The sequence below is a fragment of the Chroicocephalus ridibundus genome, chromosome 6 (assembly GCF_963924245.1).
Source record: "Chroicocephalus ridibundus chromosome 6, bChrRid1.1, whole genome shotgun sequence".
Taxonomy (NCBI): domain Eukaryota; kingdom Metazoa; phylum Chordata; class Aves; order Charadriiformes; family Laridae; genus Chroicocephalus; species Chroicocephalus ridibundus.
The window spans coordinates 42,234,614-42,250,430 of record NC_086289.1 but is presented as its reverse complement, the minus strand read 5'-3'; the positions used below and the strand labels follow the sequence as shown (position 1 = coordinate 42,250,430).

At 41.6% G+C, this 15,817-nt stretch overlaps 1 protein-coding gene across 9 annotated transcripts in view; it reads left to right on the top strand.

The window, feature by feature from the left end:
* The window catches only part of MED12L (mediator complex subunit 12L), a 153,515-nt gene that overhangs the window by 14,808 nt on the left and 122,890 nt on the right, over positions 1-15,817 (top strand). For 8 of the 9 annotated variants that reach the window (XM_063337477.1, XM_063337476.1, XM_063337473.1 and 5 more), the window contains exons 7-11: positions 277-546; positions 2,780-2,929; positions 3,471-3,570; positions 3,773-3,909; positions 15,412-15,543. In XM_063337477.1, the coding sequence (XP_063193547.1) occupies positions 277-546; positions 2,780-2,929; positions 3,471-3,570; positions 3,773-3,909; positions 15,412-15,543 (789 nt within the window). The remainder of the gene's footprint in view (positions 1-276; positions 547-2,779; positions 2,930-3,470; positions 3,571-3,772; positions 3,910-15,411; positions 15,544-15,817) is intronic. The other variant, XM_063337478.1, reaches the window with a different exon arrangement.

The window sequence follows — 15,817 nt, the reverse complement described above, 5'->3', positions numbered from 1 at the left end:
TTCATGCTTTATAATCCTTAACTTGAATTGATAGAAGGATTCTGTAACTGGTCCTGGAGAGCAGATGAATTTTTTAAGAGTCAGAAGTATAGATGCATATTTGAGCTGCTCTGTTCTTTTTTGACTTCTGGAGTCTTAAATATTGGAGGTAATCCCTTCTAGTTTACGCACGTTCAATGTTAGATCGTTAAAGAAAACAAACACATGGAGTACACTGTGTACTAAACTATAAGGTGTTTTTTTTTTTTTTTTTTTTTTTTTTTTTTTAAATTTCAGTATTCGGAAGAGTTTGTTCAGTCAGCTTACCTATCCCGTCGCCTTGCTTATTTTTGTGCCAGACGTCTGTCTATATTGCTAAGCGATGGTCCTAATCTTGTAGCTGCACACTCTCCCCATATGATTATTGGACCAAGCAACCCTCCTCTGGCAGCCCCAAGTCCGACTGCCCCGGGTCCCGTGGTGAGCCCAGTACAGCTGGCCTGCTCAGATTTCCTCTCCTGCCCTCAACACCGTCCACTGGTGTATGGACTTAGTTGTATGCTGCAGGTAGGCCAATGTTCCATTGCTCTTTGTTTTCAAGGCTATAACCATTCAGTTCATTGGAAAATGGAGTGTTTTTTTCGGTGTGACAAGGTGTGGTGGTTGTGGTTTGGAATGTACCTGTGTCCATTAAAGGGTGAGGACTGAGTGGGTCTGGGGGGAGCAGGAGGGTGGATTCTCCACACTATCTGACACACGATGGTGGAACCACCTGGAGAAGCTTGTGCTGTCTGTGTATCTGTCTGTACCTCTGCTGCGGGAAGGAGCGATTCTTCTGCCAGGGATGGGCAAACCTTTCCTTTGTGATGGAGTGTTTCTGGTTGCAGTAATGTTCTCTGCATCTCATTGCATTCTCACCCCAGTGAGCTGGCACGGTTCTGCCAGACCCTGGCTGTCTGCTGAGTGTGGCTGGACAGAAGACAGCACCGTACTGACTCCTGCAAGCTCTAGCCTTTGAGGATTTCCTTGCTTCTTCCAGCTTGTCGCTAATGCTTGGTGCTACTGCAGGCCGCTTCATTTTGGTTTTGTCACAATTGCGAGTGGTTTGTTACTGCTTTATCAACTTCCACAGTTTTTAAAACTGTGGAACAGAAGAGACTGTTCACTTGTGTGTGTTGCCCGGCAATAGCAGAATTGTCAGGAGAGTAATTATTTTCTAAAAAAGGACTTGTATGATGAGCTGCAGTTGTTTGCCTTCCTGAGTGCTGACCTGATGAGACTTCCTCAAGCCTTCCTGCTGTTGCCTGTTCAGTTGTCTGTCTCTAGGGGTCGTAGAGATGCCCTGGGGGTGGTACCAGGAGTATGCTGAAGCTCGTGGGATCACAAAACCACAGAATGGGTGAGGTTGGCAGGGACCTCTTCAGATGATGTTGCCCACTCTCCCAGTCAGGCAGGGTCAGTTAGAGCAGGTTCCCCAGGACTATGTCCAGCTGGATTTTTAACATCTCCACCACCTCCCTCGGCCACCTGTTCGAGCGCTGGAGCACTCCCACAGTAAAAGAGCACTTTCTTGTGGTACGCAGCTCCCTTTCCAGGGCTGCTGCTTCCCCGTGGTCGTCGCAGTGCGGGAAGTTCAGAGCCTGGAGGCAGGCTGGGTTGTATGCAGGGAATACTCAGTCGTGCTGTCTGAGGAAAGAAAGTGGGAGAGTATCTGCATCCCTCTCTCTGCTGAGGATGCATGAGTCAGGACATTAGATCCTGTCTGGCTCTCAGCGTGCTGTTACTTTTTTCCTCTTGAACACGGATCTGTCCTGGGAATGTCAGCGTGTGTCTCCATCCTGGGCTGCTGGGGTACGCTTGTGTACTCTGGCAGTTTTACAGCTTTTCTCTACTAGCAACACAGCTGGTTGTCTTTCTGCTCTTCCTGTACTATTTGGGTTTGTGTACGTGTGTGTTTTCTCTTTTTTCTGCCTCTTTTTCTTGTGCTGACGAGTGGGTCCAGAGGACAGCCTGGATTCAGACAAGCTCTCTGTCTTTTCAGAGGAGCATTTCTCCAGGCAATGTTTCTGCTGACGTGCTGCTTTGTAACCCACATCTGGACTAGGGGAGCTTCCCAAGAAGTAATCAAGCAGTCTCAAAAATAAACATCTATAAGATGAATCCGCTTCCATCATTTTAGATAACATTTAAGGTCTGACCCCAAAACACCAAAGCATTCTGCTTTTGCTCTGTGCTATACCAAATGCTACAGGGTAATAGGTACTTGCTGACAAGCTGTTATAAAATGGCTGTTTTGAAGCCTGTCAATGCAAAACCTTTCTTTTGAAGTAAATCTTAAGTTCGTGGTGCATTTCAATGATGCTTTTGTGCTTTAAAATCTTGACAGAAGAGTTGATTTTAATTAATTTCTTAAATTTTAATGTTTCACATGTAGCTTCTTTCTGTAAGCTGAACACCAAAATGACTTCTTTTTTCTAAAGCCCATTCACGTTTCACAGAAAGGATCTGACTGAAATTAACCTTTGGTGGTCGTCTTTGTTGCCATTTTGAAAGTAATACAAATGAGAATTGAACAAGTATATATTTAAATTTTTTTAATAATGAAGAAGGAAAATAATATAGTAGTTGAATTTTCTCAAATTAACGTTTTAAATTGTGCATAAGCCTGTCTTTTTGTTTCTTTCACTGTAGTAGTTAGATCAAAAGTGATACTAGTCTCATGGACTCTCTTATTGTTGGTACTGTCTATCGCACATGTTTAGAAAAAGACATTACTTCTGTTTTGTACTATTGCTTGCAGACTGTAACTCTTTGTTGCCCAAGTGCCTTGGTGTGGAATTATTCCACAAATGAAAATAAGAACGTTAATCCAGGCTCACCTCTGGATTTACTTCAAGTTGCTCCATCTAGTTTACCTATGCCAGGTGGAAATTCAGCGTTTAATCAGCAGGTAAGCTTTTTTCATTGTCAGATTATTAAAATCTCTTTTATATACCAAATAATAATTTGTGATCATTAGGACTACAGCCAAGTTTAGGTATTTCTGTAGGTCTAGTTTCAAGACTAGTGTTGTGCTAGTTTTTTTATGACTTTACTTTGTACTTCATTTAGGTACTGATTTTTGTGAAAATGACAGGAGTTTTATTTACGTTCAGATGTTTTCTGTTATTAAACTGAAATTACTTTAAGATGTAAAACGGCAAATAAGAGTAAGCTTGGCATATACCGTATTGTGAGATATGACTTTTCAGACACCCTGAAAGTTAACTTTTGCTGGGTTAAATGTAAGGAAAAGATGCTTTATTGTACAAGATGATTCGTAACAGACAGAAATATTTGAACAGAACATATTTCATTTTGTTGTTCCCAAATGTAGGGAGTGTTGTGGAACACCATAGGGTACCTTGCTCCTGCTGAGAAAGCTGTCACAAGCTTGAAATGAAAATTGAGACTTCCCACCACTAGCTAATTAGCAGCTATCTTTTTTACAGGTTCGGGCAAAGATTTATGAAGTAGAACAGCAGATAAAACAAAGAGGTCGTGCTGTGGAGGTGCGGTGGTCTTTTGACAAGTGCCAAGAATCAACTGCAGGTAAGACAACTCAAAATGAAACAAATGTTGGGAGCGTTAGGGTTTGCATCTGTTCTTCTTCTTTGAGTATAATCCTATTGCACCATGATTAATTCTAGCAATAGTTTGACAGATAGGTGTAATGCAATTTTTCCTGTGAAAACCTTTTTTTTTCCTCCCCCCTCCCCTCCCCCCCCCGCTCCTCTCTAACTCCCATCTCTAGGGGTGACCATCAGCCGAGTTTTGCACACCTTGGAAGTGTTGGATCGGCATTGTTTTGACAGATCAGATTCCAGCAATTCAATGGAGACGCTTTATCATAAGATTTTCTGGGCAAATCAGAATAAAGATAACCAAGAGGTAACAGCTACATTCTCCTCTCACTTCCTAATTTGTAGACAACGGATTTTATTTTTACTTATGAGAATTGTGTCTATGTGTATATTTGATACAAAAGCTTTGTGCTTTCTTGGTATGTTTTTTCTTTACTACTTGACATTTCGTTTATAAGGAGAAAACAGCTCTTTGCTGTTGTAATTGAATTCTTCAGTTCTACGTATTGAAACCTCATTTAGGGGAAATGATCTATCAAGGTTGTGTGGTTTGTTTTTTGGGTTCTATCAAGTAAAATTCTGGATTATTTTTTGATAACTTTTACATCTATTGCAGAAAGTAGTAAATTAATAAGTTATTAAGTATAGTAAAATATCCTGAAACTATATACATTTATATTTTTTTGACATTTTTACCTGTGCTCCTAGGACTGTTTTCAGAGATCATGAAAAACTTTATCAGAAATCTTTAACATGTTACTCTTCTTTTGTTTTGTTGGCGTTGTGCAGTGCGGGTGATAATGTCACCGGGCGTATCAAACTCCTGAGTTTCCTTGGAAAGTGTTTGGGGAACAGATGAAATAGTTTTAATAATACACTATTGAAGTAAAATTTTAAAGTGTAAAATAGTAGGGAATATGTCATAGCTGCTCATGTTAATGTTTTAAAAGCTTTTATGCAAAATGGTTTGGTTTTTGTTCGTGATTATAAGTTCTCAGCGATTGATGGTCGTATTTCAAGACCATCTGTTGCACAGAAATAATGCATAATAATTGTCAATCAGTGTTTTAATGACTTTGAAATAAATAAGCAGAATATAGTGTTTGGGGGATAACATCTCTGGAAGGATTTCCGGAGAGAGATGCCTGCCAGCAGACTCTGGATGTGAGGGGCAGAACCAGTAGGTAGGAGTGAAATGCTTGCCACAGTTGTCCTTGTATTTCAAATACACTATTATGGTAATGAGAGAGAAACAGAGGCAGGAGAGCTGTTAGAGGAGGCAGATGAAGTTGCTGAAAGTTCTTAACCCTAATGCTTGGATGAAATCAGGAGTTCAACACACAAGATTTTTTTTGTATTTTTAAAATGGGTGGGGTGTGATACGCTTTATTGTTTGAGTGCTGGCTTTTTGTTTTCATCTGCTTTTGGGGTCAGATGGTGTGGTTCTGTGCTGTTGCCCTTCTGCTGTTGTATTTGTATCTTTTTCCTTCTCCCTGTCTGTATTCCAAAAAGATTTTCTGAGTTCCATCTACAGTTGTACTAATAAACTGTTCCTTTGTGTTTCAAAAGGCAGTGTTGGTAGGGAGACTTCTGAAAGTAAGGTAATTAAGGTAATTAATCTGTTCTTATGGTGGTTGTCTGCTATTGTTCCCTTTGTTTTATGGTACTTAGTGACTTGAGGTTGGGTTGCCTTGAAAACATGCCTGTTTTGGCCCCTAAACATGTCTCTTAAAGATGGGCTCCCCAGTTCTGGGTACCGAACACTTTCATGAAGGTCTGTCTAGTTAATTTGCAGGGCTACCTAACTTCTAATGGCATAATGTTTTACTCCTAGATAAAGAATGCTGAGTAGGAATAAAGCATTATCACATGTAAGCGATGATGTGCCCATGTTTGCACAGTAGTCACAGGAGACTGTAGGGAGAGCAGAAGCAAAGAAGATGCTGATTTCTTTCTGAGAAGAAAACTTAACTTTGAAAGTTTCAGTCTTACCTTACTGGGTCTGGAGATGATGTGAAATTAAACTTCTAAACTATCTGCAGCTTCTTAACCTCCTCTGGGGTTTTCAAGACTGTTAGTTGTTGCTTGACTCGAGCTTAACTTTTGGCAGCTAGACAAGAGCAGCCTTGGGCTGCTGAGTGCCCGACTGATGGCACTTGTGCATTTTGGTACTTGAACTTCCAAAGCTGTATTCGAGTTGCCAGTGTAGCGTTTGGTTCTTACCTGCCGGGCAGCCCTGCCTGGTGTCCCAGAGAAGGGTTGCGGAGCTGCTTGGTGGCCACTGGATGTCGGCGCCTCCCTGCACCAACTGCGCATCGGCTGCGGCGCTGCAAGGTTAAGGACACAAGGATGTCGCCACATGCAATGCTGTTTGTCTCTCTCTCTCTTCGTTTCCTTCCTGCTTGATAAACGTAGCCTGTTTTTTCTTGGCAGAAAAGGCCATAAGTTACGAGGTCGCGTACGCTCTGTTTTCATCTGGCAGCTCATCTAAGGACTTTTATTTTGTAAATAAGATGTCCATCACTAGGACGTCTGCCTTCTGACGTCGTTATTTAAAGCTTTGAAGGACAGCTATCTGCTACCACTGTTTTGATGTTTCGGTTGGGCTCACATGTTTGGAACCTATTTCCTGTCCATTTTTCCTGCTGGATTGCCAAACATTGTCATGAAGACTGCAAATGATGCTAGTGCAAGTACATATGAGAGTGGTGCTCCAAAGTACTGAGCACATGCTGGAGTGGAAGGAGGGTGCCTCCTGCTACAAAGCTCTTCAGTTCTGAGGGGGACTGAAACAGTCAAACGTGCTCAGGATGCTCTTATACACACTATTGATTTCTCCAGAATTTTTTTAATATGTAACTCATGACTCCCAAGTGTCCGAGCAAAAGTAAAATTTAGGGGAAGGGGCTGGAGTGAGGGAGGGTAGCTGGGTGTAGAGAGATTACCTGAAAGGCCAGCTGTCCTGGGCCCTGCAGGGAGGAGGAGTTGCTTTTCATCCCACGGGGAGATGCAGAGTAATGGTGCTGAAGGCTGGGATCTGGTGACAGAACACGAGAGAGCAAACCAGAGAGATATGTGGAGTGAGGGGCTGAGCTGCAGTTCTGCACTGAATTTGAGTAGGACAAATGGGGCAGGTGGACGGCAGGCATTGAACAGGGCTCAGATTTTGAGCGTCATGTTGTGCATGACAGAGGTGGCACACTGAAGCTGTGTGAGAAAATGTGATGTTAAATTCACATTTTGACCAGACCCAGAAGAAACTCTCCATCCTTGACTTCGAGAGAGGCCACAAAAGTGGGAGGGGAATCCAGTGCTTCTCCACTGACTTGGAGAAAACTTAGCATGGAGGAGCCCTGATCGCATTATTAAATGCTGCGTTATTAAGCAGACTGTAAATAGGAGACAAGAATTTTGTTGCAGTTTCTGACCAACTGTCTCTGTGTCTTAAGAGTGATGGTCCCTGTGTAATCCTGTAGAGAATAGCTTCGTCTGAGCCTTAATCATGCATGGGTGCTCATGTGGTAGGTTTCCTTACAGGCACAGGGTTTCCATCAGACTGTGTGCAACCCAAAAAATAGCACTTATTACATCTATCAGATGCTCAGCTTTTTACCCATGAAGTTCCAAATGATAACAGTTGTTGAATTCTTTTGGTGTGAAGGTCTGACAGCCAATAAAAATATCACAGTTAATATGGTAAGAGCGATGCTACCTTGTGAGTATGACCATGTGCACAGTGAGTAATACAAAGGACCTTTCACTTCTAATTCTGCTTCACTGACTTGTGTAGAGCTTCTCAGTAGATTTGGCTGAGTAGGAGGCCTTGAAATCTAGAAATCTGTGACGTGGCATAAAGCAGTAAATTCACTTTCATTTGAGATGGTATTGCAGAGAAAACTACTGGCCTTATTTATAGCCGCAGGTATTTTCCATCTGACATTTCCTTGACTCAAAATGTCTCTTGTGCACAGCTCCAGAATGATTACCAGTGTGGTGGTTATTGTGGAGCTGTCTTTAAATAAATCAATCCAGTAAACCATCTGTATTTCTACCATACAGTTTTAAATTAGAGTAAAATTGTGTTGCCCTCATCCAGATTTGGAACACCTTTGATTCCTCTCCACCCCTTTTTAAAGATCCCTCCCTCTGAAGGCTTGAGTCAATTTGTGCAAAAATAGAGTCCTCAGAAGAGGGAGCTAGAGAATGCAGTAGCGACTTCTTCATAATGTCTGTGAACTCTTTCAGTTCGCCTGTCGTCTTCCTGTGGCTTAAACCCACTCAGCTCTCACCTAACTTTTGGTCTGCCTGTATTTTGTTATCTGTCATAGTCTTTCACAGGTACAACTAAAGAAGGGAACTGAGAAAGGATGTTTTTATTTTATTTTTTTAATTTTTTTTTTTCCTCTCTTAATTTGTTTTGTTTAGAATGGTTGGCAAGACTTTTTAACTTGTCAGTCTTGCGTGTAGAAAAATACAATTTGGTTAAGTGTAGCTTGAAATACACCTAAGCGGTGGGAGGGATACCTGGCGAATGAAACTTCATACCAGTATTTTCTAGCTAGTATGCGGTAGTAAATGGAGGAAAGGAGAGAGTGCTTGATTTTTAAGGACTGTTATTGAATTTCTTGAAAACATTATATAGAATCCTTGAAACTTCATGGATATTTGTGCATTCGAATTGCTTTTAAAGTTTAAGTCTCTGAACTTGTATGTAGGTCTTGCTTCTCATGTTGTCTTTGAAGTCCAACTGAATTCTTACGATGCCAAGAGATGTTTTTCGAGTGAAAAAGTCCTGGTTTGAACTTGGTTCTCACGAATAGGGCTTGTTACAAATGCAGAGAGTTAATATTTGTCTTTCTGAGATCATTTTGCTGGAAATCAAACAAACAAACAAAAAACCCAACCCTGCTGTGTCTGTGGGAAAGGAGGTCTAACGATGCCTTTTTAGTTAGTAAGCTACAATTTAACAGTTTGCTACTACATAAGGGACCTGAATCTGAGTGCGTTGGGATGCATGATGGGTAAGAGAGACAAGATGAGCAAAATAATATGGATTGAAATACCTGCAAAATCCGAGTCTATTTCCACAAGCACTGAGAAAATAGAGCATGTTCTGAGCATTCTTGTAATATTTTTAATAATGCAGTTAGCATTTGTTCAGTTGCTTGAATTCCTTAGTTATCTGAAGCTTGTTTGTGTGGGTATTTTCACCTTTCTTTATTTCAGTAAATCCAACATCAGATTCCTGCTCACCTAGGTGTCTAAGGGAGTTAAAGTACAAAATCTCTATGGAAGGGCAAAACTTATTCTATGACTTCAAGAAGCGATGGGGTCCTTAAAAAGAACACACAACTTGTTTTTTCTTTTTATATTAGACAACTTCAAAGCAGTGGATAATATTTTCTTGAACATGGTCTTATAGTTTAATGCAAATATGCAAATTGTACTCCAATAAAAAGGGTTGTCTTTGAGCCGTTGTTAGTGCTGTGGTGTGTATGCAGAGCTTGAGCTTGCCTACCATCCTGCAATGATTTTGTCCCTCTTGGGCTGCGGTCAGAGGCATTTCTTCATATTCCATATTTGGGATAGCACTGCTTGTATAATTGCATTTAGTGGGTTTAAAACCCCCAAATTTTTAGGGACAATTTTTCCACAGAGAGTAGTACACCTTGAGAGCTCCTCTGTTATGGATACGCAGATGTGTTTTCAAATGGAATGACCTGTCCTGACTGTTCCTGTGAGTGGAGTTGGTTTGTGTGGATTTGAGATTCTGAGCCAGGAATTTGTGGATGGCACAGGCCCATTTTTTTTTTTTTTTTCCCTACAAAAATCAGATAGTGCTTTTGTTCCTAGCTCTTGTTGTCTTTCCTTACTTGTTCTCTTTAGAATGGTAGGCTGCACTAATAAACGCTGTATTGTACAACTTCTTTGTCTCTCCTAATAAAAATATAGCTTCTGAAAACCCTTTCTTGTCTTCTTAGAAAGCAGACTTGGAATTTAATGTTAAAATGTTAATTTCATTTCACTGAGGAGTTAATTTGAAAATGCTAACAGGAACTGTGATTAAAAATTTATTTAGATCGTCAACCTTTTAAAAAAAAAAGCATAGTATTTAAAGGGAACGTTCTTAAATTATGAAATTCTACAACATTAGTAATAAAGCAGCTCTGTGTTTTGAGACTGAATGCTGTCATACTAGGAAGCAATCGGATTTTTCACTGTTGTTTTTTTGTTAACCTTCTTCATGGTTTAAGGACAGACTGGCTTCCTGTGACACAGACTCGACTTGCAATAAGCACCTGCTCAGATTTCTTGAACAATTTGATTGAATACACTTTCAATGTCTTTCTGTTTTGAAAGGAACAGGAATAGCCAGAAAAATATCTGTGTATGTATATATCTATATCTAGTATCTCATTTAGATCATCTGCAGGCTGGTATGACTGGCATAAGAGCACATTTGCTACAAGCTTTTTTATTCCTTCCCTCTTAACCCACGAAGCGGCAATGGGTGTCGGAGCAAGAGGAGAGGTTTCTCGGGCGCCGTTCCCCTCTCCCTTGAAGGTGTTGAGGTGCGGTGAGAGGCGGCGAGTTCCCGTAAGTGGCTCCCAGTGCTGGGAGGATGCTGGGCTGGGCGGCAGCTCCCCGGCGTGTGTGGCAGTCCGGTGAGCAGCCGTGACAAACGGCACGGGCATTGCCTGGCAGCGTTGAGTCACGCACCTGGCTGCTTTCTGGAGAGGTTTCCATGAGGTGAGAGGAGGTTGGGGTTTCCTTTCGTTGAGTGATTTGAGCTCCTGGGCGTTATGCCCTGCTCTTCCTGCCCCCGCTGTGAACAGATAACTTCTGCAGTCCAGGTGCCTCAGCGGTGGCCTTAGCTAGCGCAAAGTCAAACTAGTTCCTTAGTAGCAAATCTTAAATAAATAATAAAAACAAGGACTAACAGGAAAAGGGCTCAGAGTTAATGAAAATGGAGTTTTAATATTACTTTTGGCTTCGTCTCTCTAAACCTATGAGGAACAGTAATGTTTAATGCTTTCCGTTTAATACTTCCCCGTGTTACTAATTGTGGTGCTTTCTTTTAAATAAAACCAAAACAACTCTTTTCTTCTTTTCTTCACCCACCTTCTGCTCCAGTTATAAATTGGTGTAAATGAGGCCTTTGGTTTTCTCTGAAAGGGTCTGACTGGTGGTTTTCAGAAAGTTGCAGCTATTTTGGGTCCTGGCTAAATGACAAATGTTGTGAGTGAGTTGTCTAAACTTGAAATTTTGCTTCAAAGGTCTGTGCTACCTGGTGTAGATGATATCTCCCATTTGATGCCACCCTGAAGTGTTCTTCTTTTGTTAGGACTTGTGGAAGGTTTGGGAATCTTGAGGAAGGGTCTCAACTGTGGGAGAGCTTCCCGTGACCCGAGGGTGTTGCAGTTCCTGCCTGCCCACACCTGTTCTCTCTCCAGCACCTTACGTCTTGTCTTCCCTACAAAACGTAGTCATTAAGTAACTGGTGAACTGATCTTTTTGTTTTCCTGCCCCTGAAATTTTAAGGGTATAAATGTGATCTTAATGCTACTCTTCAGGGTAGTAGTTTGAGCCTCTCTGAAATGTGGTCTGTGCTTTTCCAGGGCAGACCATCTGCAGGTACGAGATCCCAAATTAGACAAATCCAGAACCTCATTATTCTGAGAGGTGTTACTTAATTGCGTTCTTAGCATGTTCAAGTGAACACAGTGTCAGAAGGGAGGAAACGGTGAGGCACAGCTATGGTGAGACAGCATGGGGAGGAAGGAAGTCACGCGGCTGCGCAGTGGGGCCGGCAGCTCGAGCTCTCCCACCTGTGATACCAGCGTCACAGGCTGCTGCTGCCCTGGCACCCAGGGGCAGCACAACCTGTCTGCGCTCAGCAAGGCAGCGAGCGCTCAGCGCTGGAGTTTCCAGCGTTGGACTAACTAATTTTCCATTTTGCGACTCTACGAACGAGCTGTGGGTTGGTTAGCATAGTCTTCATCTGCCCATCTACTGTTCTAGAGCTGTACTTACTGTAGGGGCTTTGGGTAACTATTTCTATTGCAGGGACTTGATATAGCTTTCAAATGTATTTGTTATTTTCAGTCAAAAGCTAAGTAAAGTATTTGATGGTTAGATACTTCAACTTTACTTTTCTCAGCTGCTGCAGGGCCCTGTGTTCCATGAGCCCAATGTATGGGAATGGCTTTGGTGATGCCAACTTGCCTGACAAAAGTCTGCATCAACGGTTCAAATAATTACTGCACTCAAATAACTTCTTTCTTTTTTTCTTTTTTTTTTTAGTTGCTGGATGCATCGGTTCCTGAGAACCGAACTCACTGTTTTTAGACACTTAAAAGCGATATGGTTGAAATTCTTAGATGGATAAACACCTTGATGTTTCAAGTATTTATGGTGGGCTTTTTTCCCTTCAAAAGAGGTTGTTTTGCATATATATGAAACTGCAGAATCAATACTGTGATTTTTAAAGGTGCATAATCACTTCTAGGCATTTGATTTGTGGTGATCTTGGATTCTGCATCTCTGAAAAGGTGTAGAATTGGGGAGTCATTTTTCTATTTTTGCACTAATAAATATCACAGTATTAGCAGATGACTCGTTTAGAAACAGAATCAACTGTCTGCATTTTCTTAACTCTAGAGCTGTCTTTTTCTAGCTGTTTATTTTAGCACCACCTCCACTGCTCCCACCCAAAAAAATCAGGTTGTCCCTTGAGAATAAGCTACTTAAAGCAGATCAGTCATTCTCTGAAATCTCTTGAAGCTCAGGTAGAACAGATGAGGAATTAATCTGTACTTAATTTATGTAAACCTCAATGCACTCCTGACCAGGATAATTTCATGTTAGTTTCTTGTTTGTTGCATAAAGGTCTGTCCTTTTTTTATCCCTTTTGTAAAGAGAATTTTAATACAGAGCTACACATGGAAGTGCTGTTCAAAAGTAAGAATTCACAGCATTTCTTGAAATTACTAAAATAATACCGAGCTTAAACAGAAAAAGGTCAGCTTGCCCTGGGTTTTCTCTTTTCTTTGAGCTATCAAATAAGTCATTTATGCAATCTTTAGTTAAAAAAAAAAAAAAAGACTGTGACTGTTGCTCGCTTAATACCTTTAATACCTAAAACTCTAAATGTGCAATTTGCTGTTGATCACAATGTTATTTAGTTTCTGCTGTACTCGTTGTCAATGAGCTTCATGAAAGATTGTAAAACAAACAACCAAACATGAAAGAAATGTGCTTGGGAGAATAAGCCATAGCCCTCGATCATAGACAGTTGGGTGTGCAATTCAGACGAGGTATCCTGTTAATTACAACCTGTAAGTACACACAGCTAGTCTGATGACAATGCTTGTGGCCTCCTGGCATCTGGCTTTGTAACCTGGGGGTGCACAGGCTCTGGGCCACGTGAGAGCCCATCCTGAGGTGGGTCCGTCTCATAAGACCTGCCTCCCCAGTGCGCCTGTTCATGGACTTGCTCCCATTTCACTGAACGGAGAGACGGCCGTCGGGGACTGGAGGGCTCAGCAGCACAGGCAATCTGAGCCCTGACGAGCCGTGTGTTTGTAGTGCTCAGAGGTAAGCGGCACAGGCACGAAGTTGCAAGTAATACTCACTAGCACTCCAAAAACACAGGCACAGGAAATTTGGTTTGAACTTTGTGTGTGTTCTTGTATATAGTGACCAGAGTTTTACTTTGGGCTGTTTTCACATTTCTCATAAGGCTTAAACATCTGTTCACTTGAGCAGCAGGAGCAGCAGCAGTGGAAGTGGTTTGCTCACTGACTGCAGGCTGCAGCGGTTTTGCTTTTCAGTGCTAAGTATAGTTGAGCGTAGCTCCAAGGGCAGTTCAATAACAGGCTGATATTCTTGGCTTAGTATCTCAGGAGGTGTCTGAAGAAAATATTTGTACATGTGCACATGCATATGTATACTTCAGTGTCTGTCTGTGTGTTGGCAATGTTTGCGTAGTGTGCGTATTCCTTGGAGGAAAAGCATCCTCGTTTCTCTCAAGTGGAAAAATAATTAAAAGCCAAAAATTTCTCTTTTTTTCTTCTACAATTTGACATTTCCCAAAAACAGACTGAGCCCTTCTCTTTAGGCCAGAACAAAAAACTCTTATAACCATTTTTTTCCTTCAGAAGTACCCCATGTAAGTCTTCCTTTAAACGTCTCTTGCCAGGATATCCCTCTCTGCGTTTGCCCCGGCACAGTGAGCTCTGACCTTTGGCGTTAGTGCTCCATTGCTGCACCTCTTCCAGGCTTTCCTCCTTTTCTGAAGGGATTCGGTCGTAGGAGCATCACCTGCTCTTTGCTTGAGAAGAAAAGCTGCTCGGCCGTTCTGCAAGAGGTGCCGTTCCCTGTGAGAAGGAGGGTGGGGGAGGTCCTGTGTTGCTGTCCCTGGGATGCTGCAGGATGCGATGCAGCGTGGGTGCAGCTTCAGGGGATGGGTGACCTGACGGTTTTCTTGAGCTCTGAGTTGTTGTTTCCCACTCGAGATACAGAAGCGCTTGGTTTTGTTGGTGTGGTTTTTCTTGTTAGCAGAAAGGGAAAGAAGTCAGTGTGAAGATCAGACTCTTTCAGGTGGTCTGCGTTGCCTTCAAAAATATGTGGTATCCATGCTTCTGTTGTTAGATGACTGCATCTAACCACAACAGTGGTGACATTACCACGTCACTTCATTTGGGTAAGAGAAAAGCATTTTCCCCTACTCCCTCCACTCCACCCCCCCTAGTCATTTAGTATCTCTTGCTCACCTGTTGAAGCATATTTACAGGAAACTTCTCTGTGATGTGTGCGCACATACACACCAGCCTTGTTTAGCATAGCATTGTTTTTTTGTATTTTCTGAGGAGGACGATTGGGATAGCTTTGAAGCAGTAACTTTCATGCCTAATCACTCTGAAAAAACTTATTGTCTTTCTGAGGGTACTGTGCTTGACTCTGGCCCTTCTAATGTTTAATTCTAAGTGTTGTTTCCACTGGTCTTGGGGAAAGAAGAAAAATCACATCTGCTTAATTTGCAGGTCGGTCTTATGGTTAAGTGTTCAGAGATGGTTGCCAGCTTGGGCAGGAGCGAGAAAGTTCAGCAGATCCAGTTCAGTAGCACACAAGAAAAAAAATACTTCCAAAATGTGGGTGGTTAGTGGAAACAAGAGATTGGATGAACATTCAATAGATACAAGCATACTATATTGCATTGCTATTCTGTAAATACAGATTTTCTAAAGACATGTACGGTTTCCTAAAAATGTCTTGTGTTGGGTCAGAAATAAATCGAGCTTTTTGGGAGTTTTTTGACCTCAGTTATCTGATAGATACACCTTTTAGAGGTTAGGGTTTTTTGGTTTGTTTTTTAATGTGTCAGTGGGATGCAAGTAATCGTCTGGAAACAGATGAAGAATTGGAAGAATTAACGTAAGGAAAGCGTAAATTCGGTGTGGTTAATTGGGTTGAGAAACTCTGTATGATATGCTTTTCCCATTTCTCTTGCTCATAAAGCAGATTGCCCTTTTCTGGTTTTATGAGGCAACGTTATGATAAAGGAAAATTTTGATTTGAGTATCATCAGTGTGAAAACTGGGATTTTCCTCATTGGCTTCCAGATTATATTTTCATTTGAGAACACTATGAATAAAGCAAATGTGTGCATCTCTCGGTACTAAAGAACAAAAACCAGCTTTTGTCTTCATCCCCCAGAACACTGGTTGCTGCAAGCTGTTTGCTCAGAAATAAGCCTGTTGGCTGTGTGGGTGAAATGGTTTTCTGTCTTTGTTCTTGCCCTGAACAGGTAGCCCCAAACGATGAAGCTGTGGTAACACTGCTTTGTGAATGGGCTGTGAGCTGTAAAAGGTCCGGTAAGCACAGGGCCATGGCTGTAGCCAAACTCCTGGAGAAGAGGCAAGCAGAAATTGAGGCAGAAGTAAGTTATTTCTACTTTTAGACTAGTGCAAACAGTATGCTTAAAAAGTAAGATATTTCTAAAGAAACATTACTTTAATCTCTACTCAGTACAATACAAGTAAGTTTGGCATTTGGGGTACTGAGGATTTTTGTCGTCAATTTACAGTTTTTCAATTCTAGATAAATTTAAAATGAAAAAGCCTTCTATTTAAAATAAGAAGAAACCGCAACCTAACTCAGAATGGTCTATGTTAGCTGATTTATGTCTGTTTGTTTGAAGTGTTTTACTTCTG